The sequence below is a fragment of the Oryx dammah genome, unplaced genomic scaffold (assembly GCF_014754425.2).
Source record: "Oryx dammah isolate SB20612 unplaced genomic scaffold, SCBI_Odam_1.1 HiC_scaffold_26, whole genome shotgun sequence".
Classification (NCBI taxonomy): domain Eukaryota; kingdom Metazoa; phylum Chordata; class Mammalia; order Artiodactyla; family Bovidae; genus Oryx; species Oryx dammah.
The window spans coordinates 80,556,748-80,578,809 of record NW_024070210.1 but is presented as its reverse complement, the minus strand read 5'-3'; the positions used below and the strand labels follow the sequence as shown (position 1 = coordinate 80,578,809).

Genomic DNA, 22,062 nt, shown 5'->3' with positions numbered 1-22,062 from the left:
ATGTGAGAGTTGGATTGTGAAGAAGGCTGAGTACCGAAGAATTGATGCTTTTGAACTGTGGTGTTGGAGAAGACTCTTGAGAGTCCCTTGGACTGCAAGGAGATCCAACCAGTCCATTCTAAAGGAGATCAGCCCTGGGATTTCTTTGGAAGGAATGATGCTGAAGCTGAAACTCGGCCACCTCATGTGAAGAGTTGACTCATTGGAAAAGACTCTGATGCTGGGAGGGATTGGGGGCAGGAGGAGAAAGGGACGACCGAGGATTAGATGGCTGGGTGGCATCACGAACTCGATGGACATGAGTCTGAGTGAACTCTGGGAGATGGTGATGAACAGGGAGGCCTGGTGTGCTGTGATTCATGGGGTCGCAAAGAGTCGGACACAACTGAGCGACTGAACTGAACTAAGTTTAAGCTCTTGCATTTATGTCTATGATCCATTCAGAATTAATTTTTGTATATAGTAGGAGGTAAGGATCAAGACTTCTTTTTTTTAAGGCAGTTGTTGAAAATACTATCCTATCCCCATTGAATTACCTCGGCATCTTTGTTGTGAATCAGTTGTCCATATATGTGTTGTCTATTTCTGGTTTCTATTGTGTTCCACTGATCTATGTGTGTAGCCTTCTACCGAACTATGGCTTGACTCCTATAAATTTATTCCAAGCCTTAAAATGAGATAGAGAAAATCCTTTGGGAATAATAAACATGTAAATATTAAAAAGTTTTTTCTTATTTTAAAATATCTTTAAAATATAATTGACTATTTAAAGCAAAAATAATAATGTATTGTGGGGTTTATTGCTTATGTAGAAGTGAAATGTATGACAACAATAATATTAAGGGCTTGGGTGAGGAAAGATGAATATACTGATTTAAGGTTTTCACACTTTACATGTGAAGTGATATAATATTGTTTGGAGGAAATCTGTGATTAACTAAAACTTTTATGGCATAACTACTAAAAAACAAAAGAGATAGAGTTAATAAACAATAGTGAGAATAAAATAGAATCTTAAAATATACTCAATTCAAAAGAAGGCAAGAAAGAAGGAAAACAAAGAAAAAAATGGGTCAAAGAGAAAACAAATAGTAATATGATAGATTAAAACCCATTCAAATTAATAGTTATATTAAAGGTATGTACTCCAATTAGAAGACAGAGATTGTCAGATTAAATAAAATAAAAAACAAGACCCACCTATATGCTATCTATAAGAAAGCCACTTCAAATATAAAGACACAGATAAGTTTAAAGTAAAAGAATTTTAAAAGTATCCTGTGCAGACAAGAATTAAAGGAAAATTAGAATGGCTATATTAATATCAGACAAAATAGACTTCAGAAGGATAAATAATACTAAGGAGTAATAGAAACATTGCATAATAATAATGGAGTCCTCACCCAGAGTGCATAATCTGAGAGGGTATGTACATGCAAATAGAGCTTTGTAATACATGAAATAAAATCTGATAAAACTGAAGGATGAAAGACAAGTCCAAAATTATAGTTAGAGATTTCAACACTTCTCTTTCAGTGATTGATAGAACAAGTAGATAGAAAAATCTATAAGCATAGAGAAAACTTGTATAACACTATCCATCTACTGGACCTAATGGTTTTCATACAACACTTTACCTAAAAGAGCAGAATATGCATTCTTTCCAAGTACACATCACTAAGATGGCCTATGTTTGAGGCTATAAAACACATCTCAACAAATTTACAAGCATTGAAATCATACAAAGTATGGTGGTGGTGGTGATTTAGTCACTAAGTTGTGCTCGACTCTTGCAACCCCATGGTCTCTAGCCCACCAGGCTCCTCTGTACATGGGATTTTCCAGGCAAAAATACTGGAATTGGTTGCCATTTCCTTCTCCAGGGGATCTTTCCAACCCAGGGATCAAACCTGTGTCTCCTGCAATGCAGGCAGATCCTTTAGTAACTGAGCCACCAAGCCATAAAGAAATATGTTACAAGTGAATGAGACAAAGATATCTGAAAAATTCTCCAAATAATTGGAAATTGAACACTATACTTCCAAAATAACACAAGAAGAAATTATAATGGAAGTTTAAAATATATTTGAGTGGTCTGTTACATTTTTAAAAGGCTTAAAAATAAGAAAAAGTATTTATTATATTTATACTGACATATTTACCATTTCTAGAACTCTTCATTCTTATGTAAAAATCCAAATTTACATCTGGTATCATTTTTTTCTGCCTAATAAACTTTAACATTTGTTACAGTGGTGATTTGCTAGTGATAAATTTTCCAGGCTTTTGTCTCTTTTGGAAGGCATTTTTGTCAGGTACAAAATTCCAAATTGACAGGTTTTTTTTTTTTCAATCCATGAAAGATGTCATTGCCTATATTCTAGTTTGCAATGTTTCTGATGAGAAATCTGTAATTCTTGCTATTGTTCCTCTAAACGTATGTGTCTTTTTGTTTCTGGATGCTCTTAAAATTTTCTCTTTATCACTGTTTCTTCAGCAATTCAATTATATTGGGCCTTGCTGTTTGTGGGTTTGTTTCTTTATACTTGGAGTTCATTGAGCTTCTTAGCTTTGTAGGTTTATAGCTTTCATCAAATTTGGAAAATAAGCCATTATTTCTTCTAATAAATTTCTTTCTACCTTCCCTTTGCAACTCAGATTATACCTACTTTAGATCACTTAATAGTGTCTTATAGGATTACTAGGCTCTGTTCATTTTTTCCCCCAGTTTTTTCTTTTCTCTGTGTGCTCAATTCTGGACAGCTTATGTTCTTTTTGTCTTCACATGTGCTGATCTCTTTTCTTCTTCAGTATTAAATCTGCTCTTAATCCAATCCTAGACAGATTTCACTTCAGGTCACTGTGTTTTTCACCTGCAGAAGCTCCACTTGGGTCTTTATATATTTTTCATTTGTCTCCTCATTATTTTTGTATTTTACTTTACATATTGAACATATTTATAAGATTTACAATAGCTATTTTAAGGTCCTTGTCTGCTATTCCATCATCCCTGTCTTTTCTGAGTTTATTTCTATTGATCATTTTTTCTCCTGGCTTTGTGTCATTGTTTTCCTGCTAATTTGTATGCCTGGTCATTTTCCTTACATGTGCTACATGATAACTTGTTTTATGCTGCATTTTGTTGTTTTTTTTTTTAAGCATGTTGGGTTCTGTTTATATTGGTAACTAATGACAACCTACTGTATAGTGCAAGGAACCCTACTCAGTGCTCTATAATAACCTAAATGGGAAAGAAATCTGAAAAAGAGGATTATATATGTATAGCTGACTCACTTTTCTGTACAAGAAAAACTAATACAACATAGTAAAGCAACTATAATCCAAAAAAATTTTTTTTAATTATTGTGGATCAATTTGATCTTTTTGAGGCTTGCTTTTCTGAGTTGTCATAACATCAGAGCAGTTGATGTTTATTCCCCAGGTTTATTAAAACCTTCTGTTAAGGTGTTCTTCTTCTGAGGATGCCTCTCATTTTACAGTCTTTCCATTCTGGCCGGTGAGAACAAAAACTAGTCCCAGCTGTGTGTGAGCTCCAGGAACTATTCAGCATATTGTTTGCCAGTGGTTCTTTCCCCAGCCTTCTGATTTCACCCTAGTCATGTGCAGCTTAGACTCAGCCAGAGACTAGTCTCAAGTATCCTTCTGCTGATCCTAGAGCAGCAGTCCCCAACTTTTTTGGTACCAGGGACAGGTTTTATGGAAGACAGCTGGGAAACGGTGTTCAGGCGGTAATGCGAGTGATGGACAGCAATGGGGAGCAGCATATGAAGCTTCACTCCCTCACCCACCCTTCACCTTCTGCTATGCAGCCCAGTTCCTAACAGGCCTCAGACCAGTACTGGTCTGCAGACTGAGGTTTAGGGTTCCCTGCTCTAGAGCTTTCTGTTTGCATAACTTCCTCCTTTCCAGTATTCAGTTCAGTTCAGTCGCTCAGTCATGTCCGACTCTTTGCGACCCCATGAATCGCAGCACACCAGGCCTCCCTGTCCATCACCAACTCCTGGAGTTCACTCAGACTTACGTCCATCGAGTCAGCGATGCCATCCAGCCATCTCGTCCCTTGTTGTCCCCTTTCCCTCCTGCCCCCAATCCCTCCCAGCATCAGAGTCTTTTCCAATGAGTCAACTCTTTACATGAGGTGGCCAAAGTACTGGAGTTTCAGCTTTAGCATCATTCCTTCCAAAGAACACCCAGGACTGATCTCCTTTAAAGTGGACTGGTTGGATCTCCTTGCAGTCCAAGGGACTCTCAAGAGTCTTCTCCAACACCACAGTTCAAACGCGTCAATTCTTTGGTGCTCAGCTTTCTTCACAGTACAACTCTCACATCCATACATGACCACTGGAAAAACCATAGCCTTGACTAGACGGACCTTTGTTGGCAAAGTAATGTCTCTGCTTTTCAATATGCTATCTAGGTTGGTCATAGCTTTTCTTCCAAGGGGTAAGTGTCTTTTAATTTAATGGCTGCAGTCACCATCTGCAGTGATTTTGGAGCCCAAAAAAATAAAGTCTGACACTGTTTCCACTGTTTCCCCATCTATTTCCAATGAAGTGATGGGACTGGATGCCATGATCTTTGTTTTCTGAATGTTGAGCTTTAAGCCAACTTTTTCACTCTCCTCTTTCACTTTCATCAAGAGGCTTTTTAGCTCCTCTTCAGTTTCTGCCATATGGGTGGTGTCATCTGCATATCTGAGGTTATTGATATTTCTCCCGGCAATCTTGATTCCAGCTTGTGTTTCTTCCAGTCCAGCGTTTCTCATGATGTACTCTGCATATAAGTTAAATAATCAGGGTGACAATATACAGCCTTGACGTACTCCTTTTCCTATCTGGAACCAGTCTGTTGTTCCATGTCCAGTTCTAACTGTTGCTTCCTGACCTGCATACAGATTTCTCAAGAGGCAGGTCAGGTGGTCTGGTATTCCCATCTCTTTCAGAATTTTCCACAGTTTATTGTGATCCACACAGTCAAAAGCTTTGGCATAGTCCCCCAAAAATTCTAGCCATGATGGCCTTTCCAAATTCAAATCTCTGTTTCTTCAACTTGGCAATACCAATTCTGGTTGAGTTCTCCCTTCCTGCACTGAGAAAACTTCATCAGGGCAGTAAGTTGGGAAAATATTAGGACTCACAATGTTTGTTTCCCTTCTCAGTCCCGTGCTATGTGTTCAACTTATATTTCCTTCTTTACAAGATCAGTAATACAAACCATAAAGAAGGCTGAGCACTGAAGAATTGATGCTCTCAAATTGTGGCACCAGAGAAGACTCTTGAGGGTCCCTTGGACTGCAAGGAGATCAAAGAAGTCAATTCTAAAGGAAATCAACCCTGAATATTCATTGAAAGGACTGATGCTGAAGTTGAACCTCCAATACTTTGGCCACCTGATACAAAGAGCCTGATACATCAGAGTCGTTGGTAAAGACCCTGATGCCAAGAAAGACTGAAGGCAAAAGGAGAAGGGAGTGGTAGACAGCATCATCAACTCAATGGGCATGAGTTTGAACAAACTCCAGGATATAGCAAAGGACAAGGAAGACTGGCATGCTGCAATCAATGGGGTCACAAAGAGTCAGACACAATTTAGCTACTGAATAACAATGACCCAGTAATCCCACTCCTGGGCATATACCCTGAGAAAACCACAATTCAAAAAAATACGTGTACCCCAAATGTTCATTGCAGCATTATTTTCAATAGCCAGGATGTGGAAGCAACCCAAATAGATGTCCATTGACAGATGAATGGATAAAGAAGTTGTGGTACATGTATACAATGGAATATTACTCATCCATAAAAAAGAATGAATTTGAGTCAATTGCAGTGAGGTGGATGAGATTAGAGCCTGTTATACAGAGTGAAATAAGTCAGAAAGAGAAAAATATTGTATATTAACACATATATAGGGAATCTAGAAAAATAGGACCGATGAATGTATTTGCAGGCATGGAATGGAGACACAGATATAGAGAATGGACTTGTGTACACAGCAGGGGAAGGAGAGGATGGGACAAACTGAGAAAGTAGCATTAACATATATACACTATCATGTGTAAAATAGATAGCTAGTGGGAAGCTGCTGTAGAACACAGAGAGCCCACGCTGGTGCTCTGTGACAACCTAGAGGGATGGGATGGTGGGGTGGTGAGAGAGGCTTCAGAAGGAGGGGATATATATAATTATGATGGTTTCACATTGTTGTATGGTGAAACCAATACAACATTGTAAAGCATTTTCCTCTATTAAAAAAAGAAAAGTTGGTTAATTAAATATTAGCAGGTAAAAAAAAATGATAATCTGTTTCATTTTGCTAGTGATTGGCTCAGAAATGTGAGTCAGTTTTGGGTAATAAGACATAAGGATAAATTAATAAAAGGCTTCTGGTAAAGATTTTCTTATTCCTAAGAGGAAAGAAACACAGGAAATCATCTAAAATTGTGACAGTCATCTTGCTATCAGCTTGAGACTAAGAGATGGCAGAACGCAGATATGGAAAGAACCTGGGCTCCAGATGGTATCATGGAGTTAATAAATCAACTAATTCTGGAACCCCCTATATCAGGACTTTCTGTTTCCTTATTGCTTAAGCCCATTTCTGTTTCTTAGAAATGAAATAATGTTTTATATGGAAAACAACATTGGATGCTTGCCCAATGTTTTTTTCTCTTTTTAAATGCATGTCAGTAATATTGTTTTGTTCTTCTATTGCTACCTTTTCATAGCCACATATTCTTACTTTACGGATGCAGTTTGCTTGACTATCTTCGAGAACGATAATTTAAATATTTTAAAAATTCTGTTTCCTAAATTAACTGTTTCCTCTAGGGTTGAATGTCCTATTTGTTCATCTTGGTTCTTCTCTTCTATGCTGTTGGTTTCCCTAATGTCTAATGATTCTTAATTATCTATTTATATCTTTAATGCAAGACTAGGTTGATATATAGCTTTTTTATAGTCATTCTCTTAATAATTGAAGCTATATTTCCACAACTGCTATCTCTCCTTCACTGCAGGATTGGTGAAAGTCTCTAGGTAAGAAACAGTCAGAAAAGTTCATAAAGTGGCTAAAAAAGGGAAGACTTTACTCAAGGTGAGTGCTTTATTTTAATCATGAGTGGACTGCATTTTAAATTTTCTTTCTTCTTTCCTCCTTAAATGTTGTGAATTTAAACACTTGTCTTCCACGTAATCTGATTCTCTGGTCCCAAGACCCAACTGGGAGTCCCCCTCAGGCAGATTTTGCAATTTGATTAGAGAGTGGTAATCATGGCTTTATCCTGAGGCCAAACACTGCAGCCGGCTGCTCTATATATAGAGGAGATGATGACTGGCTGAGTTTTCCAGGGCAGACCTTTAATTAGTTACCCATGGTCCACTCATGCTCCCTGTCCTTGTTAACTCTTTGAAGCTCTTTGAGAAAAATACATCTCTAACTTACGTCTTAAATTACTGCTATATTTGCTTAGCATGTGATTTGCTCTGCTGTGCTTTCTCCATCGATTGCATGCTATCTTCATTAATTGAACTTTGCTTTTGTGGGCCTTTGGTGCATCGGACTGAATTAATCCTCAGTTCACAGTAACCAGTTATCGTCAGTCTACAATATTCCATCATCATCATCTATTGGTACTGCTATTGGTACTATTACTATTATTTATTTTGGTCTTCATGCAATATTCCAACTTTTTTTCTTTTTTAATTTTTTGGTCATGCCAGGCAGCATGCAGGACCTTAGTTCCTCTGCCAGGGGTCAAACCCACACCCTCTGTGGTGGAAGAACAGAGTCTTAACCACTGCAACACCAGGGAAGTCCCATCAACCCCTATTCTTCTTCTTCTTCTTTTTTTTTTTTTCTATTCTTCTTTATAGGAAGACTTTATTTTTACTTCATGTATTTTTAGGGCTTCTCTGATGGCTCAGGGAGTAAAGAAACCACCTGCAATTTAGGAGACCCAGAAGACATGGGTTCAATCCCTGGGTCAGGAAGATTCCCCTAAAGGAGGAAAATGGCAACCCACTCCAGAATTCTTACCTGAAAAATTCCACAGACAGAGGAGCCTGGCAGGCTACAATCCAAAGGGTCTCAACTGAGTCAGACACAAATGAATGACTAAGCATTTATGTATTTTTAACTTACATAAATGGTACTAAAAAGATTTGTTTCTTTATTCAATCAACACTGTTAAATATATACCCACTATATTCTATAAATATACAATTAATGCTTTAGAGTGCAATCTAGTAGTCCATCATAATCCTCCACTCCATTTGTTTATTTATTTTTCCATGTTGAATACCTAGGTTACCTACAACTCTCTACTTCCACAAACACTTCATAGGGATTCTTATTTCCCCATATATTTCAATATTTGGTATTCTTATACTTTCTAATTTTTGCCCATCTGAGGGACATGAAGTAGTATTTCATTGCTGTTTTATGTTTCTTGAGCATCTCTTCTCATCTACAGGTTAACCATTTGGATTTTCCCATCTGCAAATTGCCTGTTAGTCAGGATATCCTAGATTATGCTACTTAAAAAATGTTTTTGGCTTAAAAAAAGGAAATGTTTATTTTCTGTTTTTGCTACATGTCCATAGTGATTGTCAGGGGAGCTCCAGTCCTTAGCCACTCAGGGACCAGGGGTGTTGAAGCAGCCATAATCTTGGACACTGCCAGTCATTATGCCAGAGGAAAAGAGAACATGATGATTCAGGCATTGGCTCTGGAGCTTCCACCCGGAAATGATACAAATCATTTCCACTCACATTTCTTGGCCATGACTAGTTACATGACCACATTTAACCTCAAGAATATGGGAAAATACAATCCTACTGTCCAGAAGGAGAACTGAAAATATTTGGTAACCAAGCATCATCTGTCCTTCTAGTCAACAAATATTCAGGTTTTTTTCCCCCCTTCATAAGATACACCCTTCCCTACCTAACGGAATTGTCTAAACATTGTTAAGTAGGGAAATTTTTTCCTTCTACTCTTTTAGGTTCTCGCTGGGGCTCCTGTAACAAAAGACGGATTAACAAAAGAAAAACAAACAGAAGGTTATTCCCATGAATATTTCATATATATACATGGGAGAAACTCAAGGTAGAGTAACTCAGGGAGGGGGTTAGAACTTCAGCTTATATAGCATCTTCAACAAAGAACAATAAATTCATAGAAAAATGACAGAACAAAGGAAATTTCTTAGGCTTCCTAGGGCAAACTGCAGGAAGGTAAATATACAGGGAATTAATGGTAGGCAGAGGCTAGTTAGTAAATTTATTATGTAGATTCCTCTGGTGTTTCCTGATTGATAGGGTCTAAAGTTACCTCTGGTGATTAGTTTTTGTTCTTATTCATAAAGAAGGGAGAGGGGACACCGTTGAAAATTTATATCCTGCTTTAAGGCAAGTAGGAAGAGGGCAGGGAACTATTTTTGTATTTGCTTCTTTTCCACTGACTTCAGCTCAATTCAGTCCTTTTGCCAAAGTGGCATGTTGAGGTAACATATTTTGGTTTACTGTATATTCCATACAGTCATACCCACCTTCTATTCATATGTTCCTTGGGGGATGCATATGTTCCTTGCTTTGACCCAGGTTTCCTTCCATGGGGGTAGCTACCTTGTCCTTTATTCTTTGCAACCCCTGGTTCTACCTTCTGGAAGATTTTTCCCTCTCCATCATCTTCTTTGGCCTTATCTGATGTAGGCATCAACACATTTCCTGTCCATTGATGGTTGCAGGCCCTAGGGTCATTTTAAGGTTCAAAGGGTCACAGACTTTTAAAGTTAACACTTAAATTTTTTTGGCAATACAATGCTCTGTAAAACACAGTAGCTTTGTTATTTATTTGATTCCAGTCAGTTCCATATGACAGAGCTCATCCACAGTTATTTTTTAAATGAACTTGGATTTGCTACATTATTTCTTTCTTATCCAGTTCCCACCCCTTCCCTTTCCCTTAATTGCAAATAAGGTATTCAGCTTTTATGGAAGAGCTGCACATTTAGACTCTTTCCTGGGAGCTCTTTTGTCCAATCAAAAGGACTTACCAGATACCTCACCTTTAGTTGGACCCTCAAATTGAGACATCTTCATCCATTCAGAAGTTTTTATGACTGGATAAAATGGCCATAAACTTGACTTGATCCTTGACCAAAAGCTGAGCCTTTTTTTTTTTTTAATTGTTTATCTGGTTGTGCAGTATTTAGGATCTAGTTTCCTGACCAGGGATCAAACCTGGGTGCCCTGCGTTGGAAGCTCAGAGTCTTAACTGGACCTCCAGGAAAGTCCCAATGCTGAGTTGTTAATTGGCTTTTGACCTTTCAAGTCCTTCTCATTTTCCTTGAGAAGCAGTTGAGAAGCAGTTACCACTTCCAACTTCACAAGAGCCCAATTTTCTGGCCCCTCTCCATTTCCTTCCATTCCTGCTTGGAAACATGTCAATTATTTTCTGAGACAGTCAACAGACACTAATGCTTGCTACTATCTTCTTTTCCCCTCAGGTTAAAAGTGTATAAGGTGTAAGGACCTACCTTCCAAGTTATTGCAGGTGGCAATTTTACCCAATAGTTTGCCGCAAAATAACACGAACTGCTATCTTCAAACACGTGCTCACAGTGTCCTCACCATCTGCTGACCAGTTTTAAGTCATTGCACAAATTTTAGCTAATATTGTTTGGTAGGACCCCACTTCTGTATCAGTCAGGATAAACTAAATTACACTAATATGACAGACAACCATGAAATCTTAACAGTTCAAAGCTACAAAGCAGTATTTCTGGGTCACTGCGAGTCAGCAGGAGTCTCCACTTATCAGAGCCGCTCAGAAACCCAGGCTAATGGAATCACCACTATCACTAATACTGCCTGTCCGGACACCAAAGAGGGGAAAAATGTGGTAAACTGCACAATGGCTCTGCTTCTGCAGAACCATTTAAGGACTTTAAGTTCTGCTTAGAAGTGACACTCGTCACTTCCAAAGAAATTTTACTGAAATTAAGCAAGTTACGTCACACCTAACTTCATGGAGACAGGAAAGTGTAATCGTACCAAAATCCCAGGAGGGAAATGAGAAATATTTGGTGACAAGCTGTTCACCAGACTTATCTCTGAGAAGTCATTTCCTCCTTTGCATCTGTTCTTCATCCTCCAACTTTTTTCACATAACTGCTACTGCTACTAGGTCACTTCAGTCGTGTCCGACTCTGTGCAACCCCATAGATGGCAGCCCACCAGGCTCCCCCATCCCTGGGATTCTCCAAGCAAGAACACTGGAGTGGGTTGCCATTTCCTTCTCCAGTGCATGAAAGTGAAAAATGAAAGTGAAAAAGTGAAGTCGCTCAGTCATGTCTGACTCTTAGCGACCCCGTGGACTGCAGCCTACCAGGCTCCTCCATCCATGGGATTTTCCAGGCAAGAGTACTGGAGTGGGGTGCCATTGCCTTCTCCTTCACATGACTATTGCTTCAATAATTAGAAAGTTTTTGTTTTTTTTTAAGGGCCCATTGGTTCATGAAGAGATGAAGGTTTTTGTAAAAGTTGACAGAAATGTATTGGGACTCATACACATATACTACTATATATAAAAAATAGATAACTAATAAAAATACTTTGGTCATCTGATGCAAAGAACTGACTCATTGGAAAAGACCCTGATGCTGGGAAAAATTGAAGGCAGGAGAAGGGGATAACAGAGGATGAGATGGTTGGATGGCATCACCAGCTCAATGGACATGAGTTTGAGCAAGCTCTGGGAGTTATGATGGACAGGGAAGCCTGGCGTGCTGCAGTCCATGGGGTCTCAAAGAGTCAGACATGACTGAGTGACTGAACTGACTGAACTGAATAAGAGCCCACTGTATAGCACAGGGAACTCAATACTCTGTAATGACCTATATGCGAAAAGTGTCTAAATAGAGTGGATATATGTATGTGTATAACTGATTCACTTTGCTGTATAGCAGAAACTAACGCAATAATATAAATCAACTATATCCCAATAAAAATTAATAAAAAAATAAACAACAAAAAAAGAAAAATATTTGGTGAGTGGAAGTAATGACTACCAATCTCATAAACTTTGTCCATTTTTATTCTGGTTCCTATTATTTTCTTGTTACTTGTTAGAGGTCTGTAGGGTCTAGAAGATATTTCTGCCTCATCAGTTTTAAATGTTGAAATGATCTTCTCTCCACCACTCAGCTGTTAACTTTGTCGATGGTGTCCTTCACTGAGCAGAAATCCTTTATGCTAATGTAGATAAGTCATCAGTTTTTTCCAGATTAAATTGTCTGCATTGGAGATCTTGTTTAAGAAATCGTTTCCCATCCCAAGGTCACAAGATGTGATATATATACTTTCCACACTCAGATTTTATATATATCTAAATAATTCATTTTTAAGGGTATAGAGATCTTTTATCATAATCCATAAAATGAGTCAATATTCTCAAAATTCATTATTTTTTCACTGATTTCTGATTCCATCTTTGTTATATTTAAAACTTATTGATATCTGTTTCTGTTCCATTGAACTATTTATTTGCTTCCACTCCAGCTCTAAAATGGTACTATAGTTTTGTATAATATGTAAATACACATTAGGGAGAATTTGTGCTTTTTTTTTTTTAGAATTTGTGCTTTTCCTCAAAGTTTTTAGTTATCTATGATCTTCTATTCTTTCCTATACATTTCAGAATCAATTTATTAAGTTTCTAGATTATTTCTGATAGAAATTCTACTCAAAGTATTGTTAATTTGAAGGATAATTTACATCTTTGTGGTGTTAAAATATCCCACTCTTTAACATGGTATATCCTTCCAAACATCTGGTCTTCATTTATGTCTTTCACTAGAGATTTAAAGCTTTTCTTGTATGTTCTTTGATAGATTAATTTCTATAAATATTATATAGTGCTTATTGCTATTGTGAATGTGATCTGAGTTTATATTACATAGTCAGGTTGTTAACAAATGATACAGAGAAATGCTGCTGCTGCTACTGCTAAGTTGCTTCAATCATGTCCAACTCTGTATGACCCGATAGACGGAAGCCCACCAGGCTCCTCCATCCCTGGGACTCTCTAGGCAAGAACACTGGAGTGGGTTGCCATTTCCTTCTCCAATGCATGAAAATGAAAAGTGAAAGTGAAGTCACTAAGTCGTGCCCAGCTCATAGCGACCCCATGGACTGCAGCCAACCAGGCTCCTCCGTCCTTGGGATTTTCCAGGCAAGAGTACTGGAGTGGGTTCCCATTGAGGAATGCTACTGACTTTAAATTTTTGTTACTGTTGCAACTGGCTTTACTAATGTAAAAAATTATCAGATATTCTGTTGAGTTTTCTATGCATATGATCACATTTATCCTTTGAAAATAATTATATTCTCTCTCTTCTCCAAACCTTAAATCTCTTTCTTCACTTTTTAATTTGTGTTCTTCTAATGCTAAGGTTGAACAGAGGTAGGGATATTATTCATCCTTGGCTTGTTCATAATTTTAAATGCCTTCAATAAGCATGTTTTTTGAGGTGTAAATTATATTTAGTGAAAATCATAGATCTTCAATGGACTCTTTAATCAATTTTGTTGGAAACAGATATTTGTTCACCTCAGAATGTCCCCTTGTGCTCCTTCACAATCTCTCGCCTCTCCAGAAGCAACTATTCCAATTTTTATAATTATGTTATGTCAATTTTGTCTATTCTAGAATTTCACGTGAATGGAATAATAATCAGTTCAGTTCAATCGCTCAGTCGTGTCCGACTCTTTGCGACCCCATGAATCGCAGCACGCCAGGCCTCGCTGTCCATCACCAACTCCCGGAGTTCACTCACACTCACGTCCATCGAGTCAGTGATGCCATCCAGCCATCTCATCCTCTGTCGTCCCCTTCTCTTCCTGCCCCCAATCCCTCCCAACATCAGAGTCTTTTCAATGAGTCAGCTCTTCACATGAGCTGGCCAAAGTATTGGAGTTTCAGCTTTAGCATCATTCCTTCCAAAGAAATCCCAGGACTGATCTCCTTCAGAATGGACTGGTTGGATCTCCTTGCAGTCCAAAGGACTCTCAAGAGTCTTCTCCAACACCACAGTTCAAAAGCATCAATTCTTTGGCGCTCAGCCTTCTTCACAGTCCAGCTCTCACATCCATACATGACCACTGGAAAAACCATAGCCTTGACTAGACAGACCTTTGTCGGCAAAGTAATGTCTCTGCTTTTGAATATACTATCTAGGTTGGTCATAACTTTTCTTCCAAGGAGTAAGCGTCTTTTAATTTCATGGCTGCAGTCACCATCTGCAGTGATTTTGGAGCCCAAAAACATAAAGTCTGACACTGTTTCTACTGTTTCCCCATCTATTTCCCATGAAGTGATGGGACCGGATGCCATGATCTTCATTTTCTAAATGTTGAGCTTTAAGCCAACTTTTTCACTCTCCTCTTTCACTTTCATCAAGAGGCTTTTTAGCTCCTCTTCACTTTCTGCCATAAGGATGGTGTCATCTGCATATCTGAGAGTACTGATATTTCTCCAGCAATCTTGATTCCAGCCTGTGTTTCTTCCAGGCCAGCGTTTCTCATGATGTACTCTGCATATAAGTTAAATAAGCAGGGTGACAATATACAGCCTTGATGTACTCCTTTTTCTATTTGGAACCAGTCTGTTGTTCCATGTCCAGTTCTAACTGTTGCTTCCTGACCTGCATACAGATTTCTCAAGAGGCAGGTCAGGTGGTCTGGTATTCCCATCTCTTTCAGAATTTTCCACAGTTTATTGTGATCCACACAGTCAAAGGCTTTGGCATAGTCAATAAAGCAGAAATAGATGTTTTTCTGGAACTCTCTTGCTTTTTCCATGATCCAGCGGATGTTGGCAATTTGATCTCTGGTTCCTCTGCCTTTTCTAAAACCAGCTTGAACATCAGGAAGTTCATGGTTCACGTATTGCTGAAGGTTGGCTTGGGGAATTTTGAGCATTACTTCACTAGCATGTGAGATGAGTACAATTGTGCGGTAGTTTGAGCATTCTTTGGCATTGCCTTTCTTTGGGATTGGAATGAAAACTGACCTTTTCCAGTCCTGTGGCCACTGCTGAGTTTTCCAAATTTGCTGGCATATTGAGTGCAGCACTTGCACAGCATCATCTTTCAGGATTTGAAATAGCTCAACTGGAATTCCATCACCTCCACTAGCTTTGTTCGTAGTGATGCTTTCTAAGGCCCACTTGACTTCACATTCCAGGATGTCTGGCTGTAAGTGAGTGATCACACCATCATGATTATCTGGGTTGTGAAGATCTTTGTACAGTTCTTCCGTGTATTCTTGCCACCTCTTCTTAATATCGTCTGCTTCTGTTAGGTCCATACCATTTCTGTCCTTTATCGAGCCCATCTTTGCATGAAATGTTCCCTTGGTATCTCTAATTTTCTTGAAGAGATCTCTAGTCTTTCCCATTCTTTTCTTTTCCTCTATTTCTTTGCGTTGATCGCTGAAGAAGGCTTTCTTATCTCTCCTTGCTATTCTTTGGAACTCTGCATTCAGATGCTTATATCTTTCCTTTTCTCCTTGGCTTTTTGCTTCTCTTCTTTTCACAGCTATTTGTAAGGCCTCCCCAGACAGCCATTTTGCTTTTTTGCATTTCTTTTCCATGGGATGGTCTTGATCCCTGTCTCCTGTACAATGTCACGAACCTCATTCCATAGTTCATCAGGCACTCTATCTATCAGATCTAGGCCCTTAAATCTATTTCTCACTTCCACTGTATAATCATAAGGGATTTGATTTAGGTCATACCTGAATGGTCTAGTGGTTTTCCCTACTTTCTTCAATTTGAGTCTGAATTTGGTAATATGGAGTTCATTATCTGAGCCACAGTCAGCTCCTGGTCTTGTTTTTGTCGACTGTATAGAGCTTCTCCATCTTTGGCTGCAAAGAATATAATCAATCTGATTTCAGTGTTGGTAAAGTATAATAAATACCTTTTAGAGAACTGTTTCTGAGAAACAACTGTGACTTTATTCTTGAAGGATTCAATGTGAGTAACATTCCCAAGATCTCTAGTCTTTCCATTCACTTTAACCTTCTCTTATGGAAACCGTTCAGAATTTCTGTGAGTAAGGTTCAAATTAAATTTCCAGGTTGACTTTCTTGGGCTTCTTGTCTTTCTTCAGTACCATCTTGGAGACTGGCCTCTTGATCTCCCCTTGGCTTTTTTTCCCTAATATTTGTTTTATTTTATTTGGCTGGATCAGGTGTTAGTTGCAGCATGAAGGATCTTCAGTCTTCACTGTGGCATGTGGACTCTTAGTTTCAGCATGTGGGACCCAGTTCCCTGTCCAGGGAATCAAACTCAGGCCCCCTGCATTGGGAGCGTGGAGTCCTAGTCACTGGACCACCATGGAAGTCCCTTGCCTATTTTCTTGATGGTGCTTTCTGATGAATAGAAATTTTAAATTTTGATGCAGTCCAATTAATCAATCTTTTATGGTTTCTACCTCTGGATCCTTCCTAAGAATTCTCTGCCTACCCAGAGGTCACAAAAATATTCCCCTAGCACTTCTAGTAGCTTTATTATTTTAGCTCTTATGTTTCAGCCTATAATCCGACTCAAATTGGGTTTTGTATATAGTGTGAGGTAGGGGTTGAGGTCCTTTACTTCTCATATGGATATCCAATTTTTCTAGCATCATTTATTAAGGATATTTTCCTTTCCCTATTGAGTTTGCTTTGTCATTTTAATAAAAAATCATTTGTTTGTATATATGTGGATCTATATCTGGACTCTCTTATTTGATTCCATTAGTTTATTTGACCATCCATTCTCCTGTGGCATATTATTTTGGCCACACTTTGGGTTTTTCTTTTTTCCTTTTTTTGCCTGAAAAATGTCATTATTTTGCTTTCATATTTTTAAAAGTTTTTACTGGGGTATAGTTGATTTACAATGTTGTGTTAGTTTTGGGTGTAGAGCAAAGTGAATCAGTTATACATATACATATAGCCATTCATTTTAAGATTCTTTTCCCATATAGGCCATTACAAAGTTTTGAGTAGAGTTCCCTGTGTTATACAGTAGGATCTCATTAATTATCTATTTTATATATAACAGTGTGTATTCGTCAATCCCAGTCTCCCAATTTACCCTCCCTGCTTTCATATTTTAAAGGGTATTTTTGTTGGAGATAGAATTACATTTGCAGGTTGTGTTTTTCTTTCAGCACCTTAAGAAAGGTCATTCAATTTCTGCAGCTTCCAAAATTTTCATGCAAAATGATCAAATCTTACTGTTGCTCCTTTGAAAGTACATCAGTTCAGTTCAGTTCAGTCGCTCAGTCATGTCTGACTCTTTGCAACCCCATGAATTGCAGCACGCCAGGCTTCCCTGTCCATCACCAACTCCTGGAGTTTACTCAAACTTATCGAGTTGGTGATGCCATCCAGCCATCTCATCATGTGTCGTCTGTCCCCTTCTCCTCCTGCCCCCAATCCCTCCCAACATCAGAGTCTTTCCAATGAGTCAGCTCTTCGCAGGAGGTGGCCAAAGTATTGGAGTTTCAGCTTTAGCATCAGTCCTTCCAATGAACACCAGGACTGATCTCCTTCAGAATGGACTGGTTGGATCTCCTTGCAGTCCAAGGGACTCTCAAGAGTCTTCTCCAACACCACAGTTCAAAAGCATCAATTCTTCGGCACTTAGCTTTCTTCACGGTCCAACTATCACATCCATACATGACCACTGGAAAACTATAGCCTTGACTAGACGGACCTTTGTTGGCAAAGTAATGTCTCTGCTTTTGAATATGCTATCTAGGTTGGTCATAACTTTTCTTCCAAGGAGTAAGCGTGTTTTAATTTCATGGCTGCAATCACCATCTGCAGTGATTTTGGAGCCCCCCAAAATAAAGTCTGACATTGTTTCCACTATTTCCCCATCTATTTCCCATGAAGTGATGGGACTGGATGCCATGATCTTCGTTTTCTGAATGTTGAGCTTTAAGCCAACTTTTTTGCTCTCTTCTTTCACTTTCATCAAGAGGCTTTTTAGCTCCTCTTCACTTTCTGCCATAAGGGTGGTGTCATCTGCATATCTGAGGGTATTGATATTTCTCCTTGCAATCTTGATTCCAGCTTGTGCTTCCTCCAGCCCAGCGTTTCTCATGATGTACTCTGCATATAAGTTAAATAAGCAGGGTGACAATATACAGCCTTGATGTACTCCTTTTCCTATTTGGAACCAGTCTGTTGTTCATATCCAGTTCTGTTGCTTCCTGACCTGCATATAGGTTTCTCAGGAGGCAGGTCAGGTGGTCTGGTATTCCCATCTCTTTCAGAATTTTCCACAGTTTATTGTGATCCACACAGTCAAAGGCTTTGGCATAGTCAATAAAGCAGAAATAGATGTTTTTCTGGAACTCTCTTGCTTTTTCCATGATCCAGTGGATGTTGGCAATTTGATCTCTGGTTCCTCTGCTTTTTTCTAAAACCAGCTTGAACATCTGGAAGTTCATGGTTCATGTACTGCTGAAGCCTGGCTTGGAGAATTTTGAGCATTACTTTACTAGCGTGTGAGATGAGTGTGTAATTCGTCTTTATTGTCTGGCTACTTTTTACTTAGCTACTGGTTTACTTAGCTACTTGGCTGCTTATTTATTCTCTGGCTACTGGTTACTTAGCTTTGGCTTTCAGCCATTTGACTAAGTATTTAGGCATTATTTTCTTTGTATCTGTCCTACTTGGGTTTTACCAAGTATCTTGAATCTATACATTGATATCTTTGATCAGTTTTGGAAAGTTCTCCAACTTTGCTTCTAACTCATTCTCTCCATCCTCTCTGCTTGGATTCCAGTTTCACTATGTGTAAACCTTTGATTGTGTCTTGCGTGTCTCTTCTTTCCATTGTTTTTTCTCTGTAGGCTTCAGTTTGGATAATTTATATTGACCTTTGGGTTTACCAATTCTGTTTGTTGCTGTTAAATCCATCAGTGAGTTTGTAATTTCAGAAATTATACTTTGCAGCTCCAGAAAAAGTCCATTTGATATTTTTACAGATTACAATTCTCTGCTAAAGTATTCTTTTTAACAATTTTGTCATACTTTCCATTTTCCCCTTCAACATATTTGAAATAGTTCTTTAAAAATGCCTTGTCTGAGGCAATTGAAATACATGCAAAAATAAACAAATAGAACCTAATCAAACTTACACGTTTTTGTACAACAAAGGAAACCAGAAACAAAATGAAAAGATGACCTGGGAGAAAATATTTGCTAATGATGAAACCAATAAATGCTTAATTTCCAAAACATACAAGCAGCTCATACATTTCAATAACAAACAAACAAAAAAATAACAAGCAAAAAATGGGCAGCAACTTCCCTGGTGGTCCAGGGGCTGGGACCCTGTATCCCAATGTCTGGCAAGGTGGTGGCAGCAGTGACCTTCCTCTGGCTGCTGGACCAGGGCAGCCTGGTGGCATGGAGCCTGCCCAGGGGCACCAGCTGCTTCAGTGTGCAGTCCTCACTAGCTGGTGAGGAGGTCATGCACACTGGCCAGTTTTATGATCATAACAACTATAGGCAACTTCCATTTGTAGGTTGTCAGAAAGAAGTAAATGAAAACTCTCCCACTGATCTGATAGCAGAGCAGCCTGTGAGTGAAGTCAGAAGGCAGGTGGTATCTTGTGACAGGAATGAAGGGATCCAAGGCCAGCCACACTGTACATAAACTTGGACAAAGAAACAAAGGTGGCAACATGTAGCTGCTGTGGACTATGTTGCAGACAGCACCATCACTAGGGGGATACACGGGGGTACTTCAGTGATGGAGTGAATCAGGAGACCCTTAGAGCTGTATGCATTGCCTCACTAGTGTTGAATAAAGGGTGTTGTTCGCAAAGAAAAAAATCATAAAAAGCTTGTGTAACTGGAAAATATGGGTCAACTGTGGGTCTTCTTCTATTATCTTTTTTTCTCCTGAGCACATATGATCACTTTTTCCTCCCTTTTCACATGCCTTATAATTCTTTATTGTACACTAGAGATCTGCCAGGTGGCGCTAGTGGTAAAGAACCCACCTGCCAATGCAGAAGACCTAAAAGACGCAGGTTCAATTCCTGGATGGGGAAGATCTCCTGGAGGAGGGCATGGCAACCCACTCCAGTATTCTTGCCTGAAGAATCCCATGGACAGAGGAGCCTGGTGGGATACGGTCCATACAGTCGCAAAGAGTTGGACAGGACGGTAGCAACTTAGCCTGCATGCAGAGATCTTACACATATGAACTAAGACGGAAGAATTTTCCCTAGATAGGTCTTACCCTTTCTATATTATGTGGATAAGATATGGTGCCAATCACAACAGTGTGATTAGAAAATAAACTAGATTGAGGTTGGGTTCTAGTTCTTTTTGACTCAGTCTCCCTCTGGTTTGATTGAGAGCTAGTCATGTCTTTATTTCCATCGTCATAAGACACCGTGGGGAATTTGTTTATGCCTTTAAGAGATTTGATTAGCCTCCAAATCAATACAGCTTCAAAATTTGGCAAATATCGAGACTAGCTGTGTGTTTGACACAACCACCGCCTTCCTCTAGCAGGACTTTGTCTCCTAAGCACTGTGAATCTGTGGGGAAATTTCACTTTCTTATTCTACACCCTTTCTGCTACACAGTTCCCCCAGCCTCCTGTGTCACTCATTGAAAAGTGAAAATGTTAGTCACTCAGTCATGTCTGACTCTTTGCGACCCCATGGACTGTAGCCCACAAGGCTCCTCTGTTCCTGGAGTTCTCCAGGCAAGAATACTGGCATGGATAGCCATTCCCTTCTCCAGGGGATCTTCCTGACACAGGGATCTAGCCCGGGTCTCCTGCAGCAAATGTTCTGTGAAAGAAGACTGGCTATGCTGCAAAGGTGCTTTTCAATCAAAGGCTCCGTATTTTTAATTAAGGAAAATAATTTGACATTGTGTCTTAAAATACTTTATCTTGCTTCTTTTTCTGAGACTCCAGTTGAATGCATGTCATCCACTCCCCTTTTGGCATCCATACCTCTTAACTTCTCTGTATCCTCTGTGATATATTTTATGTTGACTTTTGTCATTTGCCTAATCTTGCAACACTCTCGTCTGTTCTTTGGCCAAATACATTCTGCTGCTTACCCCAGTTATTTCCTTCAATGATTACACTTGTCATTCCCAGTATTGCTAGTTATTTTTTTAATAATTGCTCTTCTTGCTTTATATTTACAATGCTTCTCTTATGCCTTGAAAGGATATATGTATTGTTCTTAATGTAAATTCTTCTACCCAGTCTGTTCATTTCACTTCTGTGATAGTCATTCCTTTGTTGGTTGTTTTTGGTTCAGAGCTCATGTCTCCTTGGAAGTATCAGCTCTCTCAGCCAATAATGTGGACGTTGGAAGGAGGAGTGAGATTAAAGACCAGATTCCTGCTTTGACTCCTCCTGCTGAATTTATAAGGGGAGCGCCTCAGGGTGCAGAGCCTCTGAGCATCTGTTTCCTGTTTATCAATGACCACAGGACCCTGCCTTTCAAAGAACACGTTTGAACTCTGCCCTAGTCACTCCTCTTTCCTAAGAGCTGCCTCTCTGTGTAGTCATTTTTCCCAATCAAGGTGTGGGGGAAGAAGGAGAGACTGTTCCACGGCTGCCTGCCAGCCTTTGTTTGTTGAATCTATTTCTCACCCCTGTTGTTGTTTAGGCACTAAGTTGTGTCCAACTCTTTGGAACCCCATTGACTGTAGCCTGCCAGGCTCCTCTGTCCATGGGATTTTCTGGGCAAGAGTACTGGAGTGGGTTGCCATTCCCTTCTCCAGGGGATCTTCCTGACCCAGACATGGAACTTCCATCCCCTGCATTGGCAGGTGGATTCTTTACCACTTAGCTGCCAGGGAAGCCCATTTCTCACCCTAGCTGGCTCCAAAACTGCCTTTGAGGTTACCTTGCCATTTGCAGCTGGAGTTATATTGGTGTAATATTGGTGTTTTCTGCCCATAGAAGTGGAAAGGCAGATTATTGTGGAGG

General features: G+C 39.2%; 1 protein-coding gene across 1 annotated transcript; it reads left to right on the top strand.

The window, feature by feature from the left end:
- Positions 1-19,356: 19,356 nt before the first annotated feature.
- Positions 19,357-20,016, top strand: LOC120853496 (NADH dehydrogenase [ubiquinone] iron-sulfur protein 6, mitochondrial-like). Its single transcript, XM_040227376.1, is given in 2 exon segments — positions 19,357-19,735; positions 19,738-20,016. Coding segments are annotated over 2 exon segments (384 nt in total). The 5' UTR covers positions 19,357-19,434; the 3' UTR covers positions 19,821-20,016.
- Positions 20,017-22,062: the final 2,046 nt, after the last annotated feature.